The 18,180-nt window shown below is 41.6% G+C and overlaps 1 protein-coding gene across 7 annotated transcripts in view; it reads left to right on the forward strand.

The window, feature by feature from the left end:
• Nucleotides 1-18,180, forward strand: part of usp24 (ubiquitin specific peptidase 24) — a 61,403-nt gene that overhangs the window by 16,325 nt on the left and 26,898 nt on the right. Inside the window, exons 16-49 of one of the 7 annotated variants that reach the window (XM_074635992.1) lie at nucleotides 1,037-1,129; nucleotides 2,427-2,534; nucleotides 2,628-2,777; nucleotides 3,255-3,386; nucleotides 4,160-4,271; nucleotides 4,364-4,440; nucleotides 4,563-4,703; nucleotides 5,903-5,956; nucleotides 6,051-6,184; nucleotides 6,335-6,401; nucleotides 7,562-7,672; nucleotides 7,999-8,097; nucleotides 8,398-8,571; nucleotides 8,673-8,758; nucleotides 9,802-9,937; nucleotides 10,088-10,234; nucleotides 10,363-10,460; nucleotides 10,800-10,895; nucleotides 11,025-11,247; nucleotides 11,341-11,503; nucleotides 12,393-12,554; nucleotides 12,711-12,781; nucleotides 12,879-13,039; nucleotides 13,122-13,183; nucleotides 14,153-14,344; nucleotides 14,454-14,568; nucleotides 14,677-14,821; nucleotides 14,900-15,019; nucleotides 15,112-15,237; nucleotides 16,696-16,794; nucleotides 16,899-16,981; nucleotides 17,073-17,214; nucleotides 17,303-17,422; nucleotides 17,527-17,741. In XM_074635992.1, the coding sequence (XP_074492093.1) occupies nucleotides 1,037-1,129; nucleotides 2,427-2,534; nucleotides 2,628-2,777; nucleotides 3,255-3,386; nucleotides 4,160-4,271; nucleotides 4,364-4,440; nucleotides 4,563-4,703; nucleotides 5,903-5,956; nucleotides 6,051-6,184; nucleotides 6,335-6,401; nucleotides 7,562-7,672; nucleotides 7,999-8,097; nucleotides 8,398-8,571; nucleotides 8,673-8,758; nucleotides 9,802-9,937; nucleotides 10,088-10,234; nucleotides 10,363-10,460; nucleotides 10,800-10,895; nucleotides 11,025-11,247; nucleotides 11,341-11,503; nucleotides 12,393-12,554; nucleotides 12,711-12,781; nucleotides 12,879-13,039; nucleotides 13,122-13,183; nucleotides 14,153-14,344; nucleotides 14,454-14,568; nucleotides 14,677-14,821; nucleotides 14,900-15,019; nucleotides 15,112-15,237; nucleotides 16,696-16,794; nucleotides 16,899-16,981; nucleotides 17,073-17,214; nucleotides 17,303-17,422; nucleotides 17,527-17,741 (4,214 nt within the window). The remainder of the gene's footprint in view (nucleotides 1-1,036; nucleotides 1,130-2,426; nucleotides 2,535-2,627; nucleotides 2,778-3,254; nucleotides 3,387-4,159; nucleotides 4,272-4,363; nucleotides 4,441-4,562; nucleotides 4,704-5,902; nucleotides 5,957-6,050; nucleotides 6,185-6,334; nucleotides 6,402-7,561; nucleotides 7,673-7,998; nucleotides 8,098-8,397; nucleotides 8,572-8,672; nucleotides 8,759-9,801; nucleotides 9,938-10,087; nucleotides 10,235-10,362; nucleotides 10,461-10,799; nucleotides 10,896-11,024; nucleotides 11,248-11,340; nucleotides 11,504-12,392; nucleotides 12,555-12,710; nucleotides 12,782-12,878; nucleotides 13,040-13,121; nucleotides 13,184-14,152; nucleotides 14,345-14,453; nucleotides 14,569-14,676; nucleotides 14,822-14,899; nucleotides 15,020-15,111; nucleotides 15,238-16,695; nucleotides 16,795-16,898; nucleotides 16,982-17,072; nucleotides 17,215-17,302; nucleotides 17,423-17,526; nucleotides 17,742-18,180) is intronic. The other 6 variants (XM_074635995.1, XM_074635993.1, XM_074635996.1 and 3 more) reach the window with 6 other exon arrangements.

Genomic DNA, 18,180 nt, shown 5'->3' on the forward strand with positions numbered 1-18,180 from the left:
TTGTTTACATCTCTCTCATCTGAGTTTGCCTCAGTCTAGCATCCATGGAGCCGCAGTGGGTGATGGAGATAGGGATCACAAGTTCATTATTTATTTCAAAGCTTTTTTTGAAAGTCAAGAAAAAAAGGTCTAATTTCCTCTTTTTCCTCTGAACATGACAGAAACACTGTGACATTACAAAGGCCCATGTCACACAATCTCTCCCGTTTTACTCTCTCCTTTCTCCATCTTCCCGTTCCAGAGCTCTGACTCAGTATTTACTTGAGTCAATAGAGCTCATTTATCAAGATGCTTCCTTTATATTCATGTTTGCATAAAGATACCATTTGTCAAATCCTGTTGACAGATTCAAGAAAACTACACACATTATGATTAAACTCCTCAGTTCTTTAAAGGAGAACCTTTCACTTTTATTTATTAAAGTTATTATTAAATAGTCGGCAACATATAATGTAGTCACAAGCAGATATAAGTGTGCTGTGGGAACCCAAACTATGGGCTAAGAGGAGAAGGTATAATTGTTGACAAATACTGTTTATTAACACTTAAAATATACCCGTATATCTGATTACAACTACATTATAGTGTGTTATAAACCATTTGTTTATACATTGCTTATTAATGATAAATTAGGAGACATAAAGTAAAGTGTTACCAACTAGTCTTGATTTATTTATGGATACTGACATTAAGGGTAGGGATGCACCGATAGCCGATACTGTGCTCATGTACTCGTACTCGCAAAACGGCTCTTGATACAACGGCACCGATACCACTTTACGGCAGCGTGACTCTAACCTCTTGTCACTATCTTACGGGTCCTATCGCACGCGCTCACGCTCCACCTCCAAATGTAAGTACTTGTACTCGGTCTGAAAAAAAGTGGTATCGGTGCATCCCTAATTAAGGGTATAAATAAATAAAAGCCTATGTAAGGAATTAATGTGTATTTTATATTTACATATAGTAAAACGAGGACCTGTAAACTGTGACTGCAGATTTCAAACCGCCCTTCAAATGAAATGTATGTTTCTAGATTCACACTCAGGAGGACTGTAAAGGCAGCGACATTCAAAGCTCATTTCTTACTGGCACTTGGGGCAAGAAGAAAGCTAACTCTTTGGCCAAAGTAAGAGAAGGAGCCCATTTAATTTATAATTCCACTGACTTGTCTCTATCCAATCTTGCTGCTTCACGCCTGCCAACCAATCGTGGAGGAGGGTTTGACCACAAAAGGGGTGTCATTGGTCACAGGTTGATAATTTCACACTTGATTGTAACGTGAGGTTATTGTAACCAGGTGTATGTCAATCTTCTGCACTGAGAGGGCTTTGGCACTGACTAATGATTACACAGTGGTGTTGATCTTGTCCTGGGTGAGAGCTGGCTGGATTAAATGAGTGATTTAGCTGCTGGATGAATGGTCAGCTTTGGTGGAAGGGCGAGCACATTTTACTCCTGCAAAGAGGAATCTAATCGGAGCCTCGGATATATGAAAGAAGCACATGTTTGATATTTGATTTGGACTTTAAAAGCAGTTGTAACTGAACAACTTTAAACTTATTTTAAAGGGATGGTTTGGATGTTTTGAAGTGGGGTTGTATGAGGTACTTCTCCATAGTCAGTGTATTACCTACAGTAGATGGAGTTTGGAGGAACAGACAGGAGTACCAACACAGGAGCAAAGCGATGTACTGCTGTGGACGGGGGCAGCAGCAAAACGTATTTTAGACCCCTAAAAAAATCAATATCGGTTTAAGTGTACGCAATATTTTGAATATTTTCACTGCTTTACCTCGCTGACAGCTTTTTCTGACGGGGAACTGAAACCGTTATATCCATCTCTGCTCTCGCCAAAACCTCCAGACTCCATTGACAAAACAGTAATTTTACCTCGCTGAAAACAGAAGTTCCTGGTTCCTGTGTTATTGTGTGACTTTGGGGAATCCGAACTAACACTTTAAAACACCAAAGTCACACAATAACACAAACAAAGTAATCGATCGAGGCAGCGGTAGACCAGCAACTCCTGCTATCTGCAAGGTTAAATGACTGTTTTTGCCAATGGAGTCTGGTGGCTTTGAAGAGAGCACAGATAACGTCTTCAGTTCCCCGTCCAAAGATAAAGCAGTGAAAATATTCTTAATATAGCATATACTTAAACTGCTATCTACTGTAGGTAATACACTGACTATTAAGAAGTACCTCATACAACCCCACTGAGAAACATCCAAATTGTCCCTTTTAACAGTCAAAGTTTCTTGTCCAATGTTTTACATCCCTGGCTCTGGTTTTCTTTCTCATGTTTAAACAACTACAAAAATAGTGGGTCTGTGATGACAAAGCAATCTGATTATAAAATGTGATAAGCACGCGTCTGCCTTAGTGGATCTCATTATCTGGCGTGTGTGTGTGTGTGTCAACAGGCTTCTCAGCAGAGCAGTCCTCAGGCTGTGTGGGTTGTTCCTGCTCTCCGCCAGCTGCACGAGATCACCCGTTCTTTCATCAAGCAGACCTATCAGAAACAGGACAAGGTGACACAAACACACAACAAACAAACAAACAAATGATTGTACAGTCGGTGCAATGTTGCCATGGTAACCTTTACTATCCTTTACCCCCAACAGAGCATCATCCAGGACTTGAAGAAGAACTTTGAGATCGTCAAACTGATCACGGGGTCTCTTGTGTGCTGCCATCGACTGGCTGTGACCGCTGCGGGAAATAACGGCCTCTCAGGCTCAACGCTGGTGGACGGACGGTACACCTACCAGGAGGTTTGTCTATGTCCCATTTTCTCTCATAAGGCCCAGACACACCAAGCCGACAATCAAAGACCTAGCGGCGATGAACGCCGTCTGTTGTGTCGTCTCACATCGCCTTTGTTTTGGCCGACTAGATGCATTTGAACACACTACAAAGACTACAGCCGACGGCCAGTTAGCACGTACTCTCTGCACCTGCGTGAGAGGAAATATCTCCACACTAGCAGGCGGCGGTAGTCTGTATTCATCATTCAAAAAGGGAAACTGGAAGACGGCAGATATACAAGCCGTTGTTATGATACGTTCATAAAAGAAAGCGGTGTTTGCCGACCATTTCCACACCACTCACACTCACCGCTTAACTTGTCATTTTATCTGAGCTGTAAGGTTTACACAGAAAGTAATCAAAGTTGAGCAGCACAGTGTACGTTGACTGCGTGTGTTTGAGGGTCACTGTGACATGATGTGTCTCTGAATCTGTGTTTTTAGTATCTGGACAGCCACCTGCGCTTCCTGGCCTTCTTCCTCCAGGAGGCCAGCCTCTACCTGGTGTGGAACAGGGCCAAGGAGCTCTGGGAGTGCCTGGTGTCGGGGCCGGATGTCTGTGAACTTGACCGTGAGGTATGGAAACAGTTATGCAAATGAAATCCTTGTCCTTGGACCTTAGACTTCTCTGGATGACTGCTCTGCAGGAACAAAGGCACTGCAAACATTAGCTTTTTAACTCAACTCTCTTTATTTTAGAACAGTGTTTTTGGCACATTTTAAAGAATCATATGTTGGTTTTATATCCTGGTTCATGATATGGTCTCAGAAATAATGAACTATAAATTTGATTGTTAGTGGCGTCTTGTTAATTTGGCGTTAAGGGTATAATATGTAACTTTTCCGCATTAAAATTTCTAAAAACGACTAGACCTAGGTTATATCTTAGGGGTGGGAAAAAAAATTCACCTATGTATTGCGTAAAAACACCAACTCATACGGCCGAGTAATGTTACGTTCGCACATCAGCAGCTAAAATAAGTTTCAGTTGCACTGCCACCAACATTACTCAGAGATATACTGTAACTATTGCTACATGTAAATTAACTGTAATATCTCGTTATAGTTGACTGAATATCACCGCAACAAAGTGCATTATTCTGACATTTTCAGTGGGAAACTGGGCCTGCTTGCCAGCATATAAATAGATCATAAGATTGTGGTGTTCTTGAAACCTTTACGATTCCGATAATCGTAAAAATGCTGAATATCGGATACGATAATCGGCAAGAGCTGCTTCTTGTTAACCAAAGGAAAATGGAGCAGATTACCCTCTGAAGAACACACAAGTCCTGCATCCAAGACTCAGTTCAATTAACCTTAACCATGGTATGTTTCGATGTGTGCAGTTGTGTTTTGAGTGGTTCACCAAAGGACAACATGACCTCGAGAGTGATGTTCAGCAGCAGCTCTTCAAGGAGAAGATCCTAAAACTGGAGCCCTATGAGATCACCATGAACGGTGAGAAACTCTGCAACTATTGACGGCCTTTCAGGAATAGTTTATGAATAAATATGTGAGACAGCAGTTAACATGTTTTATGTGTCTCCCAGGTTTCAATCTGTTTAAGACCTTCTTTGAGAACGTTAATCTGTGTGACCATCGCCTCAAACGCCAGGGAACTCAGCTGGTCAGTCCTTACTCACATGTTTCTTTGCATTTAGTTTGTTGTCAGTGAGAGCTGAAATGTAATAATATGTATAGAGGTAAAACACATCTTTATATTTAATGGATCATATGATCTGATTTCAGTGTGTGGAGCGCCTTGACCTGGCAGGGATGGATTTTATCTGGCGCATCGCCATGGAAACCCCTGATGAAGAGATAGCCAACGAAGCAATCCAGCTCATTATCACATATAGCTACACCAACCTCAATCCCAAGATGAAGAAGGTCAGTATAATATGTGTGTGTGCGCACATGCTCCTGTCTTTTAGCAGTCCCCTCATGTGAGTCTCACTATCTGAGAATAACAGTGTAACTGAAAGGGATAGTTTGGGTGTTTTGAAGTGGGGTTGTATGAGGTACTTATCCATAGTCAGTGTATTACCTACAGTAGATGGCGGTCGGAACGCTCCCAGTTTGGAGAAACAGACAGGAGTACCAGCACGGGAGCAAAGCAGTGTACTGCTGTGGACGGGAGGCAGCGGCAAAACGGATTTTAGACATCTTAAAAAATCAATATCAGTTTAAGTGTACGCTATATTTAGAACATTTTCACCGCTTTATCTTGCTGTCACACAGCCCTTTATGATGGGGAACTGAAGTCTTTATCTACGCTCTCTTTAAATATCACACAGTCTGGTGGCTTTGAAGAGAACAGCATAGATGGATATAACTGCTTCACTTCCCAGTCGGAAAGGGCAAGGAACTGAAGCCATTATCTATGCTCTCTTCAAAGCCACCAGACTCCATTGACAAAAACAGTCATTTTTACCTCGCAGAACGCGGGAGTTGCTGGTCTACCTCTGCCTCCATCGGTTAGTTTGCTTCTGTTATTGTGTGATTTCGGTGCTTTAAAGGGTTAGTTTAAATTCACCAAAGTCACAAAATAACACAAACAAACTAACCGATCGAGGCAGCGGTAGACCAGCAGCTCCCGTGTTCTGCGAGGTAAAATGACTGTTTTTGTCAATCGAGTCTGGTGGCTTTGATGAGAGCATAGATAACGGCTTCAGTTCCCATCAGAAAGGGCTGTCTGACTGCAAAATAAAGCGGTGAAAATGTTCTAAATATAGCGTAAACTTAAACTGATACTGATTTTTTTACGTGTCCAAAATACGTTTTGCTGCTGCCCCCGTCCACAGCACTGCATTGGTTTGCTCCCGTGCTGGTACTCCTGTCTGTTTCTCTACTGTAGATAATACACTGACTATGGATTAATACCTCAGAAATTCCTGTAAGATTCTGCCATCTTGTTTAAAGCCTCATTTTGCTCTGAATAAGTGATATGAGCATTTTGTGGTAAATAGTGAATTTCGAAAACAGGAAAAGAAATTCCAGAGTTAACATCTGTGAGTAAATTAGTGTGTTCTGTCCCTTTTTGAAACTTGAAACCACATATAATAATATGAATTTTTACTTCCTCACAGGATTCCGTGTCTTTGCACAAGAAGTTCATAGCTGATTGTTACAAGCGACTGGAAGTAAGCAGTGGAATATGTTACCGTTAGGAGCGATTGTGCCTTTTGACAGAAATCAACAGCTGAAATGTCATTTCTGTTTCTCTTTTTTTCTCAGGCAGCCAGCTCGGCCCTGGGCGGGCCTACTTTAACACATGCTGTTACTAGGGCAACCAAGATGCTGACGGCCACTGCCATGCCGACGGTGGCCACATCTGTACAATCACCATCCAGGTACAGAGGGGGGTTTGGGTAAGAAGAACATAGTTACTAAACCTATTGAAACATGTTTGTTTAAGAGTGTTCCTAGTCATCATAGAGAGTAAATATGTATATACTTCCCTTCTAAAAAACAATTTTTTTCAGACATGTTGAAACTCTTCTTTTTATGTTCATCTGTAGATCCACTAAGCTGGTGATAATCGAAAGACTGCTGCTACTGGCTGAACGCTACGTCATCACTATAGAGGTAGGCCCCGTCTTCTTCACTTTAACCCTTGTGCATCATTAGGGACATGTTTGGCTTTTTAAAAGCTTGATCATTTTGTTTGTGTTAATGCATATGGCATACATTTTGGCAAGGGTGTTGAGTTGGGCTGTCAAAGGTAACTTGATAATAAAGCAAATTTGTTTTAACGCCACTAATTTCTTTAACGCAAATTGCGATTTCCAATTAACCTCTTAAAAATCCCACGGGCCGCCGTCAGGCCCAGCCGATATTCAATGTTTCTGAGGTTGTAGCGCGCTAAATTGTAAAGCTAGAGTGAAGATTATGGCATCATATGAAACTATAAAACCTATGTCATATTAGCTTTTCGCAAAGGAGGCTAAATAACGCTCCAAACTTCCGCTAAATTTTGGCGCGGAAAAACTGGCATTGCCATTTTCAAAGGGGTCCCTTGACCTCTGACCTCAAGATATGTGAATGTAAATGTGTTCTATGGGTACCCACGAGTCTCCCCTTTACAGACATGCCCACTTTATGATAATCACATGCAGTTTTGGGGCAAGTCATAGTCAAGTCAGCACACTGACACACTGACACACTGACAGCTGTTGTTGCCTGTTGGGCTGCAGTTTGCCATGTTATGATTTGAGCATATTGTTTTATGCTAAATGCAGTACCTGTGAGGGTTTCTGGACAATATGTGTCATTATTTTGTGTTGTTCATTGATTTTCAATAATAAATATATACATACATTTGCATAAATCAGCATATTTGCCCACTCCCATGTTGATAAGAGTATTAAATACCTGACAAATCTCCTTTTAAGGTACATTTTGAATAGATACAAAATGTGAGATTAATTTGCGATTAATTACGATCAACTATGGACAATCATGCGATTAATCAAGATTAAATATTTTAATCGATTGACAGTCCTAGAAATAATATTAACATCATTTTCATAATTTTTTTACGCAGACATTTTTGTTCTCTAAGGATATCAGACCAACTTTATTAATGGGATGCACAATGGTGCATTTTGACAGTAAATATGTTAGTAATATATGAGAAACAAGGACACACAGTCATAGACACTAACTAGTTTTAATACAAAAGATGGATCCTTCAAAGGAGGGTCAATGAGTTTCTTTAAGCATTTTGTGTGTGTTTTTCTGTGTAGGATATGTACTCAGTTCCTCGCACTATTCTACCTCACGGGGCCTCGTTCAATGGACACCCTGTCACTCTTCATATCACCTATGAGTCAACCAAAGACACTTTCACCTTAGAGGTATTGTAAGACTTTTCTTAGTGCCCTGTAATACACATTTATTGTGTAGAATTACATCTACAGAGTAAATAACCCTGCTCTGTGTGTGTGTGTGTGTGTGTGTGTGTGTGTGTGTGTGTGTGTGTGTGTGTGTGTGTGTGTGTGTGTGTGTGTGTGTGTGTGTGTGTGTGTGTGTGTGTGTGTGTGTGTGTGTGTGTGTGTGTGTGTGTGTGTGTGTGTGTGTGTGTGTGTGTGTGTGTGTGTGTGTGTGTGTGTGTGTGTGTGTGTGTGTGTGTGTGTGTGTGTGTGTGTGTGTGTGTGTGTGTGTGTGTGTGTGTGTCCTGCAGACCCACAGTAATGAGACAATAGGAAGTATCCGGTGGAAGATAGCTGAACACTTGAGCTGTCCGGTGGATAATGTCCAGATCTTTGCCAATGACAGTGTGGTAAGTTTTAATGACTCTGTACGTGACAGGGACTCTGTTCCTCTTTTGTTTTAAAAATATAACTGTACCTGTCACTCCCTCATTAAAGTATTTTAATCCTCTCCCAGTCATGTGTTTCCCCTGAAGCCAGTACACATTACAAACTACAAACCAATGCACAGTAAATTCTTGTAGGCAGGGTGACACCTCCTCTTTGTTGGTGGCTTGGTCATCTATTGTATGGCAGGGGAAACACAGTCTCGAACAACCCCTGTTTTTCTCTCACTCCGTCCCTTCACTGCTCCCTCCACCATGTGTTAGATGACCATGAACCGGGACCAGAAGCTGCTGTCCCAGCTCGGCTTCAACGACGAGCAGAGCCTGACTGTGAAGAGCTCCGGCACCGGCACTCCCTCTGGCAGCTCCGAGTCCTCCGCCTCCGCCTCCAGCAGCTCCAGCTCCGCCGTCTTCAACTCGGCCTACGCCCTGGAGCAGGTACCAGCTCAGACATGACTACGCACTAACAACACCGTGGACACACTCAAGGCTTACATCGGTTCTTCTGACACACTGTGTTCATGTTGTTATGTCTCCAGGAGAAGTCCCTGCCCGGTGTGGTGATGGCTTTGGTGTGTAATGTGTTTGAGATGCTTTACCAGCTGGCTAACCTCGATGAAACCAGGTAAGATAGTACAATTCTAAGTCACATGCACCTTGTTGACAACAAGAAAGAAAGGGGTTGGGGAAAAAATCGATTCACTTAAGTATCACGACTTTTATTATAGAAGGAGTTTATTATATTAGGATGAATCATCTCTTTTTCGAGGTGGTCCTAATATTATTACTATTTTTTTATCTAATTTTTAAAGCCTGAATCAATATAATTCAAATTCAATAGCTTCATTTGAGTCTATGCTGAGGTGGAAGGAAGTTACCGCTTTTATTAAACACTACACATACAGTAAAGTAAGGAAACACTTGCCAGCAAAAGCAGAGCTAGAAAGGGCAAAAGCTGCATGCTAACTCTGTCATGGACAGGTATCGTATTGCGATAATACAACCAACACGAGTGCTCATAGTGCTCCACTGCGGTCAAGCCAGCTGACGCTACAACTGTAGAGCACCCATATACTGACATTTATGTTAAATGCATTCAAACGGCCCCGATGGAGCTGACCATGGATGGATAAAGAGAACGGAGCTGACGGGACAGCTAGCGACGACCTTGGAGAAGTTAGAGGAAGTAGACACGTGAGACTACGTCCAGTTTTCAAAATAAGGTGTTAGCAAGGGGAACTGTGTATACAAAATACATATATTGAAATAAGATTGATGGATTATATTCACCAGAAGTATAAACATTACATGTCCCTTATAAATTAAAAAGAAAATGCCACTAATTTGTGAGGCATTGATTTTTGGGTTGCTGGAAAAATTCAATAAGTAATTCTTTACTAAATAACTCCTGAGAATCTCTGACTACATACAGGCACAAAATCAAACATTTTTACTATATCAATTTAGATATTTTTCAAAGTAAATGTCCTTAGAAGTGAATGATTCAACTTTTTCCCCATGGTCTAGTGTTAAAAAAAGTTAACAAAAATCACGATAAATCGTAATATTGAATGGTAATGCATGAAATTGGCACCTAAGTATCGTATTGGGAGATAAGCATGTCGTCCCAGCCCTAATATTTATCGGTCAGTATATTGTAATCTCCAGGATCACCCTTCGTGTGAGGAAGCTGCTGCTGCTGATTCCAACAGATCCAGAAGTGCAGGATGCTCTTGATAACTTTGTTCCCAAAGAATCCAGCGTCTGGAGCCACCAGGTACATCAGACTGTCGCTGGTCATGTGGTAACTACTGATGCTGGACGTTGAAGCTCTCACTCTACTTTTCTATTCTTATTTGATGCTTTAAGTCTATATACGTCTCTCTGGTTTACACATTCTCTCTGTGCTTCTCTGTTATTTTCTAAACTCCCTTTGTGTCTCGTTTATCTATAGAAGACACTGTTCCAGGGAACAGGCTCCCGTTCTCCGTCTATGTCCTCCAAGCAGCAGCACCAGCCCAGTGCCGCGTCCATCCTGGAGTCCCTCTTCAGATCCTCGGCCCCGGGCATGTCCACCTTCAGAGTGCTGTACAACCTGGAGGTATGCACACACATGTGAACATACACACCTTAAACACAATACATAATTTTCCAATTTGTAACACCTCTTCTCAAACTTAAAAAGTGACTTTGACGTCGGTTATCCTCCCTCTTCTCTCTGTGTGTCAGGTGTTGAGTTCAAAGCTCATGCCCACGTCGGACGATGAGATGGCCAAAACTAGCAGCAAGTCCTTCTGTGAGAACTTCCTGAAAGCAGGAGGCCTCAGGTAAGAGTAGAACAGACTTACTAAAGGGATAACTCTGGGATAGTTTTGAAGTGGGGTTGCATGAGGTTATTATCCATAGTCAGTGTGTTATCTTCAGTAGAGCAGAACAAAGAAGTTGCTTGTTTACTGCTGCCTTGATCGGTGAGTTTGTTCGTTATTTAAAGAGAGCATAGATAACGGCTTCAGTTCCCCGACGGAAAGGGCTGTTGTTTCACTGTGGCATGTATAAGCAGACTTAAACTGTGTCACATACTGGCACACATATGCCACCTAGCATAAGCTTTTATCCAAAGCTTTTATTTTTAGTTCTGACAGTATGTCTGTGTGTTTCCTCTGCAGTCTGGTGGTGAATGTTATGCAGAGAGATTCCATCCCACCAGAGGTGGACTATGAGACCAGACAAGGAGTCTACTCCATCTGCCTTCAGCTGGCCAGGTGCAAAACTCGCACACGCACACGCACACGCACACGCACACGCACACGCACACGCACACACACACAGGGGGCTGATATTCTGGGCCACCTACCAATTTAGACTTCATACTCAACTGGCCGTGTTTGCAGGTTTCTTCTGGTTGGCCAGAGCATGCCTGCAGCGCTGGATGATGATGTCATCAGGGATGGTGAGTCGCTGTCATCTCGTCCGTTCCGTAACGCCGGGCGGGCCGGGCGACAGCTGTCTCTTTGTGGGACTCCAGAGAAGTCCTCCTACAGACAGATGTCTCTGTCTGAGCGCTCCTCCATCAGAGTGGAGGAAATCGTACCGGCTGCTCGCGTCGCTATTCAGGTAAAACACACTTGTTTCCATGACAACCCCACCGTTGATTCAGCACTCAGACTGATCTTAGAATATTTTCAAGCACGATGTTCTCTTTTCCAGACCATGGAGGTGGGTGACTTTACGTCCACTGTGGCCTGTTTCATGCGTCTGACCTGGGCAGCTGCAGCAGGCCGATTGGATCTGGTCGGCAGCCCACAGCCAATCAGAGAGACCCACAGCTCCCTTCTGCCACAGGGAGTCCGCACCAGAGTCAGCAGTACAGGTGACGTAGTAAACACACTTTCAATGTTATTGTGGGTAGGGATAGGAATAGTTGTCCGATACCTTGGCATTGCATGCCTCTGTGATTGAAATTCCTCTTATCGGGGCTTTCCACCAGTTGCACATGCACAATGATGTAACGTTTGGGACCGGAGCCATGGCGGAGAGAAACGAGTGACGCTAATAAACCTTATTTTTTCCCTGATAACGCTACATTGTGGACAACAAATCCGTATTGAAATTGGCAGGAGGAGAACTAGTAATGGTAGCTGTTGGCTGTTAGCGGAGGTTGCACTACATTATGAAGCGTTCAGGATCTGTTCAGGAAAAATGAGTATTAGGCGATGGTAAATTCTAACGCTATGATGACGTGTTCAAATGTGATCTTGTCAAATTTTGATTTTCGAGAGAAACTTCAATAAATCCAGATGTTTTCACAGCAATATAAAATAGATATTAGAGAGGAAATTATGACCTGTTTAACTTCCTAACACTAGCTCTAAGCAGCCTATAATACATAATTAATACTAGTTAGTCTTCAGCCTTACCTGTATGTACTTATTTTCCACCCAACAATTTATCAGGAATCGATAAAGAAATGGATCGTTAAGAGGACTCAATATTGAAATCGTTATCAATAAACTTTCCCTAATTGTGGGTGCTAGATCTTCTCATTCTCCACAAGGTATTTACATATAATCTGAGAAGTTGTTGTGATGACAGCCAGATGTTCACAGTCAGTAGGTGTCGAAAATATCCTGCATAACTTCATTCCCGATTTTTTTTTTTTTTTCTATGTTTCGTTTCTCATGGTCGAAGCGTTTCCGGTGCCACAAACAAAAGCTAAAGAAATGAAAGTAAAACAAATGTCTTGTGTTTATTGTTTGCAGGAAGTAACTGCAGCTCCAGCAGCGAGGGGGAGACCACGCCAACGGCGTTGCATGCAGGGATATGTGTGAGACAGCAGTGCGTCTCTATTAAAGACGCTATCATCGCCCGCGAGGCTCTGTCACTGCTGGTCACCTGTCTGCAGCTACGCTGTCAGCAGCTGTGTAAGACTCGAGCATACATGCTCCCTTTTATGATCATATCTGTACATCAGTCCTCTATGTAGTGGAATAATACTGTAGTTTCTACATTTCCTTTTGCTCTGTGTGTTGGCCAGATGTGAAGTGACACTAAATCCTGTGGTTGGTTTCTCTCTCCAGGTTCTTTTTACAACCTTCCCTCCGTCAATGATTTCATCATTGATGTTCTGCTGGGCTCTCCCAGCGGAGAGGTAAACAACACCCTCTTTCTGTTAAATAGAAATATATCCCCAACATTGCAGCAGTGTGTGTTTACACTTGCGGTGTCCGTCTCTTCCTTCTTATCAGATCCGCCGTGTAGCTTGTGATCAGCTCTACACTCTGAGCCAGACGGACACTTCAGCCTTCGCCGAGGTCCAGAAACCCAACTTGTTCCTCATCACAGTCATTCTCACTGCTCAGCTGCCGTTATGGAGTCCTACATCTATCATGAGAGGGGTCAACCAGAGGTACTTGATCAAGAAACACACACACATTTACATCCCTGAATCTTTAGCAGCGTTCTTGTGTTGATGTTGCTTTTCTTCTCAGGTTGCTGTCCCAGTGCACGGAGTACTTTGACCTAAGATGTCAGCTTCTGGATGACCTCACCAGTAAGACCATCAATTCCCTTTTCTGTCACTTTTATCAATACCTAGATGTGGGGCTGGGTGATAATGATTTTGGCTTCCAACGATTTGGAAACAAGATAATTGAGATAAAAATGATTATTGGGCCAAATGCTCTCGTTTTGTCTTGTGCTATAAATCCAGCGCCTGTTCCTTTACAGCAGTCCGCTTTCACCCATTTTTTCTGAGTTACTGACTGGAATATGTTAAAATAGTTTACCAAAATGTTGAATATATTCGGTAGGTTGTGGCAGTGAACTACGACATATTTGATCTAATTTATACTGGTTTAATTTATTTGTATATATTATTTTATAATAAATAATTAAATTATATTTACAATTAAATATTTATGTATGTATTTTGATCAAATTTATTTTTATATTATTTATTTAAATATATACAGTATATGTATGTGTATATATATGTATATAATATTTATTATATTCATCTAATGTTTTGACATTTATTTTTTATTTGTTTTTCAGTTGAATTATATTCCACTGTTAAAAAGACAAATAATAAATCAAATAAATTATTGATATAATTTATTTTATTCATCTAATTTTTTTCTATTTTTTTTTATTGGTGTTACAGTTGAATTATATTCCACTGGTTAAAATACATAAATACGATTTATATATATTATTTATTTCATTTTTTTACATTTATTTTTTATTTATATTTGTATTTGTTTTTCAATTGAATTATATTCCACTGTTAAAAAGACAATTTAAACAAAAAGTTTAATAAATGTATGATGTTTATGAGTTATCGTGTTAAATAATCGTAATCTCAATATTGGCCATAATCAAGCAGCCCTCCCTAGACATGAAATATTGTCGCAGATGTAAGAATTGTTTAATAGAGAGATTGTAGCTTCCCGTTTCAGTCATTACAGATCAATGTATCATTTTTCCATCTTTTCTCTCTCCGTCTCTCCGTCTCCTCCAGCGTCTGAGATGGAGGTGTTAAAAGTGAGTTCAGCCACCATGCTGGAGGACGAGATCTCTTGGCTGGACAACTTTGAGCCCAGTTGGAGCTCTGAGATGGAGACCAGCGAGGCGGACAACATCCTCCTGGCGGGACACCTCCGACTCATCAAGACGTTACTCTCACTCTGTGGCAACGAGAAGGAGCATCTCGGTGAGCACACGTTAACGATACACATCTGCACCCGTTTTACACGGTTTGGAAGTTTATGAAGTTGAGAACATTAATATGAAATGTGAGGATGTGTAACTCTCTTCTTCAGGTGCATCTCTGATCCAGCAGTTGTTGGATGACTTCCTGTTTCGAGCCTCGCGCATCATCATCAACAGTTCAAACCCCACGCCCTCTCCGGCCCCCAGCCACGACTTCCACCCAAAGTACGGCACGCTAATCCTAATCCATCAGTTACATTTCATTTTTCCCCTGTGAGCTCATTCTAAAATATTGTGAACCACTACGTTAATGTTTTGTCGTGGTGCGTTCAGGTGCAGCACGGCCAGCAGCAGGCTGGCAGCCTACGAGGTGCTGGTGATGCTGGCTGACAGCTCGTTGATGAACCTCCGGCTCATCACCAGAGAGCTCATGTCCATGCACCACCAGTCTGATCCTTCGCTCTGCAAGGAGTTCGATGTAAGACACCGATATTTATTGGTACATATGGTTTGATAATAGTTTAGCTGTGAATCTGACTCTCTGCGTGTCTCTCAGTACCTTCCCCCCGTAGAGAGCCGCTCAGTCTCAGGTTTCGTTGGGTTGAAGAACGGCGGAGCCACGTGTTACATGAATGCTGTGTTTCAGCAGCTCTACATGCAGCCCGGCCTGCCAGAGGTACACACATGTCTTCTATGTGCTGTTTAGATCTTTGACAGAGTTCCACACTGTGAGTCCGATATCACTGAGTACATGTGTTTGATTTGAAGGCTTTCCTGTCCATCGAGGACGACACGGATCAGCCAGATGAGAGCGTCTTCTACCAGGTCCAGTCTTTGTTTGGCCACCTGATGGAGAGCAAACTGCAGTACTACATACCCGAGAACTTCTGGAAGGTAACAGACACTTCAGTGTGCTCTGATTGTAATACAATCAACTCGTCTGTTGCCACTTTGAGTTGCAAATTAAGAAATTATTTACATGGTGAACAAAAAATCGAGTGAGTTTATCTTATTGAGAAAAACTTAGAGTTGATGATTCAGTTTGTTGTGCTGTGCATTATGACTGCAGGGGCAACACATTCACAAAGGTTTTGATTTCTCTCTCTCTCTCAACAATACAAAAAGTTCACTTATCACAAAAACACCCTCCTCCTCTATAACGACGGTCATTGTCTGCAACATCAAAGAAATCCCTGAACTCTCTGAGTCTATCTCCAATTATCCTGTGGCATGATTTCATTTATAGAGTTAATTACCTAACTATCAGGGGTGTGAATCTTTTGGCACGATTCACTTTTGATTCTTGAGGTCACGATTTGATTCAAAATAGATTCTCAATTCAGTAAGCCTACATAAGAGTGCTAATTTCAGGATCTCCTCCAGTCCACCGTGCTCTAATAAAGGCAGTGTGGCAAATTATGGCATTAAAGCAGAGTAAAGTGTGTATAACGATTATGTTGTCTATGTTTTTTAGGGCTGCAACCAACGATTATTTTCATTATAGATTAATGTGTGGATTATTTTCTCGATTAATCGATTAGTTGTTTGATCCATAAAATGTCAGAAAAATTGTGGAAAATGTGGATCAGTGTTTCCAAAAGTTCAAGATGACGTCCTCAAATGTCTTGTTTTATCCACAACTCAAAGATATTCAGTTAACTGTCATAGAGGAGTAAAGAAACCAGAACATATTCACATTTAAGAACCTGGAATCAGAGAATTTAGACTTTTTCTTTTTGTCTTAAAAAAAATTATTCAAACAAATAATAAATAAATAAATAATCAATTATCAAAATATTTGGTGATAAACTGAATAGTTGACGACTAATCGTTTAATTGTTGCAGCTCTGGAGTTTTTATATTTGAAAAAAGTTATATCAACTGATTGCAATAATGTAAACACACAAAGGCAAAAGTTAACATTTATTCATGATAGCTTGCACAGATTTTTAGTTTTTCTCAATTCTCAGTGTCTTCAAGAATAACAAGCTCAAGTTATACAAAACAATGTTGCCTGGTACATTAATACAATTGGTAGACTAGCTCCCTTTTTATTTCTCAGAAACTTGCCAATTTCAAGAATACATTGTACACAAAATAACACTTTGACATTTCAACAAATCACACAATAATGCTTCGACATAACTTTGACTTGGTGTGTAGGATTACTGTCCATCATTTGCAATATGTAGGTTCTTTTGTAAAAATGTTTTTTTTTTTTAATCAATTTTTGGAAGTTGTGAGTCGATTCATAATCTTAGAAGATAAGAATCTTGATTCTTACATGAATACATTTCCCCCCCCACCCCTACTAACTATTATCCACGTGCAAATGTGTGGTGTCTGCTGCAGATCTTCAAGATGTGGAACAAGGAGTTGTATGTAAGAGAACAGCAGGATGCTTATGAGTTCTTCACTAGTCTGGTGGATCAGCTTGATGAACACCTCAAGGTAAAACTCATGTGCACCAATATCACACCAATTTAAAAAAAGAGAATCACTTATAATACCTAATTGGTTGTGATGATATTAATGATGAGACTCCTTTCCACCAGAAAATGGGTCGAGAACAGATCTTCAAAAACACTTTTCAGGGAATCTTCTCTGACCAGAAGATCTGTAAAGACTGTCCTCACCGGTGAGCAAGAATATTTGTTTCTCAAACTTCAAGACTATTGTTTCCTTTTTCGAGGTGATGTTTGACCTTTGACCTTTTCTGTTATACACAGGTACGAGCGTGAAGAAACGTTCATGGCGTTGAACCTTGGAGTGACATCTTGTCAAAGCTTGGAGATCTCATTGGACCAGTTTGTGAGAGGAGAGGTGCTGGAGGGCAGCAACGCCTACTACTGTGAGAAGTGCAAGGAGAAGGTGTGTACAGTGCTCTGCAGGCTATTACTCTACTACACCAATATCATGCGCACTACTTACAGTGTGTGACATATCTCCATCTACACAGAGAACCACCGTGAAGAGGACGTGTATCAAGTCCCTGCCCAGCGTTCTCTGTATTCACCTCATGCGCTTCGGCTTCGACTGGGAAAGCGGACGCTCCATCAAATACGATGAACAGATTCGGGTACAAACTATTTCTAATCACAAATCTCTAGTCACTACGATACACTTTCTGATTTTAATTCCCTGAAATGTGATTTATGTGGACTGTGTATTGTCGGTGCACAGTTCCCCTGGGTGTTGAACATGGAGCCCTACACCGTCTCTGGAATGGCTCGCCAAGACTGCAGCGGAGAGGGCGGCGAAGGGCGAGGCGACGGGCCCTCAGGAGGGTCGCCTAGGAAGAAGGTCACCATATCTGAGAACTATGAGCTCGTGGGAGTTGTCGTCCACAGTGGTCAGGCACACGCTGGTCACTATTACTCCTTCATTAAAGATAGACGGTAAGAGACACTGTAGTCCTCCACCTCTCCCTCATTTAACCCCTCAGCCTCGCTAGAGGCATGTTTGGACAGTTTCGACAGTTGTGACCAGATGCATTATGTTTTTGGGTTGTCCGTCCGTCTGCCTACGTACGTCTGAATGTCGTCCCATTCTCGTGAACGTGATATCTCCGGGACGCCTTGAGAAAATTTGGCTCAAACGTCCACTTGGACTCAAGATGAACTGATTCGAATTTGGTGGTCAAAGGTCACTGTGACCTTTTTGGCCCTAACTCAATAAGTCATAAGCTAATTATGACAATTTAACAAGAAATATCAGGATAAAATGATAAAGGGATGACATTTAGGACAGACTTGGATGTACACTGCAACGTGACTGGTTGTGTTAATGCGTATGGCATACATTTTGGCAAGGGAGTGAAGTTCAACCTCAGCTCCT

This window comes from Sebastes fasciatus, chromosome 5, assembly GCF_043250625.1.
Source record: "Sebastes fasciatus isolate fSebFas1 chromosome 5, fSebFas1.pri, whole genome shotgun sequence".
Taxonomy (NCBI): domain Eukaryota; kingdom Metazoa; phylum Chordata; class Actinopteri; order Perciformes; family Sebastidae; genus Sebastes; species Sebastes fasciatus.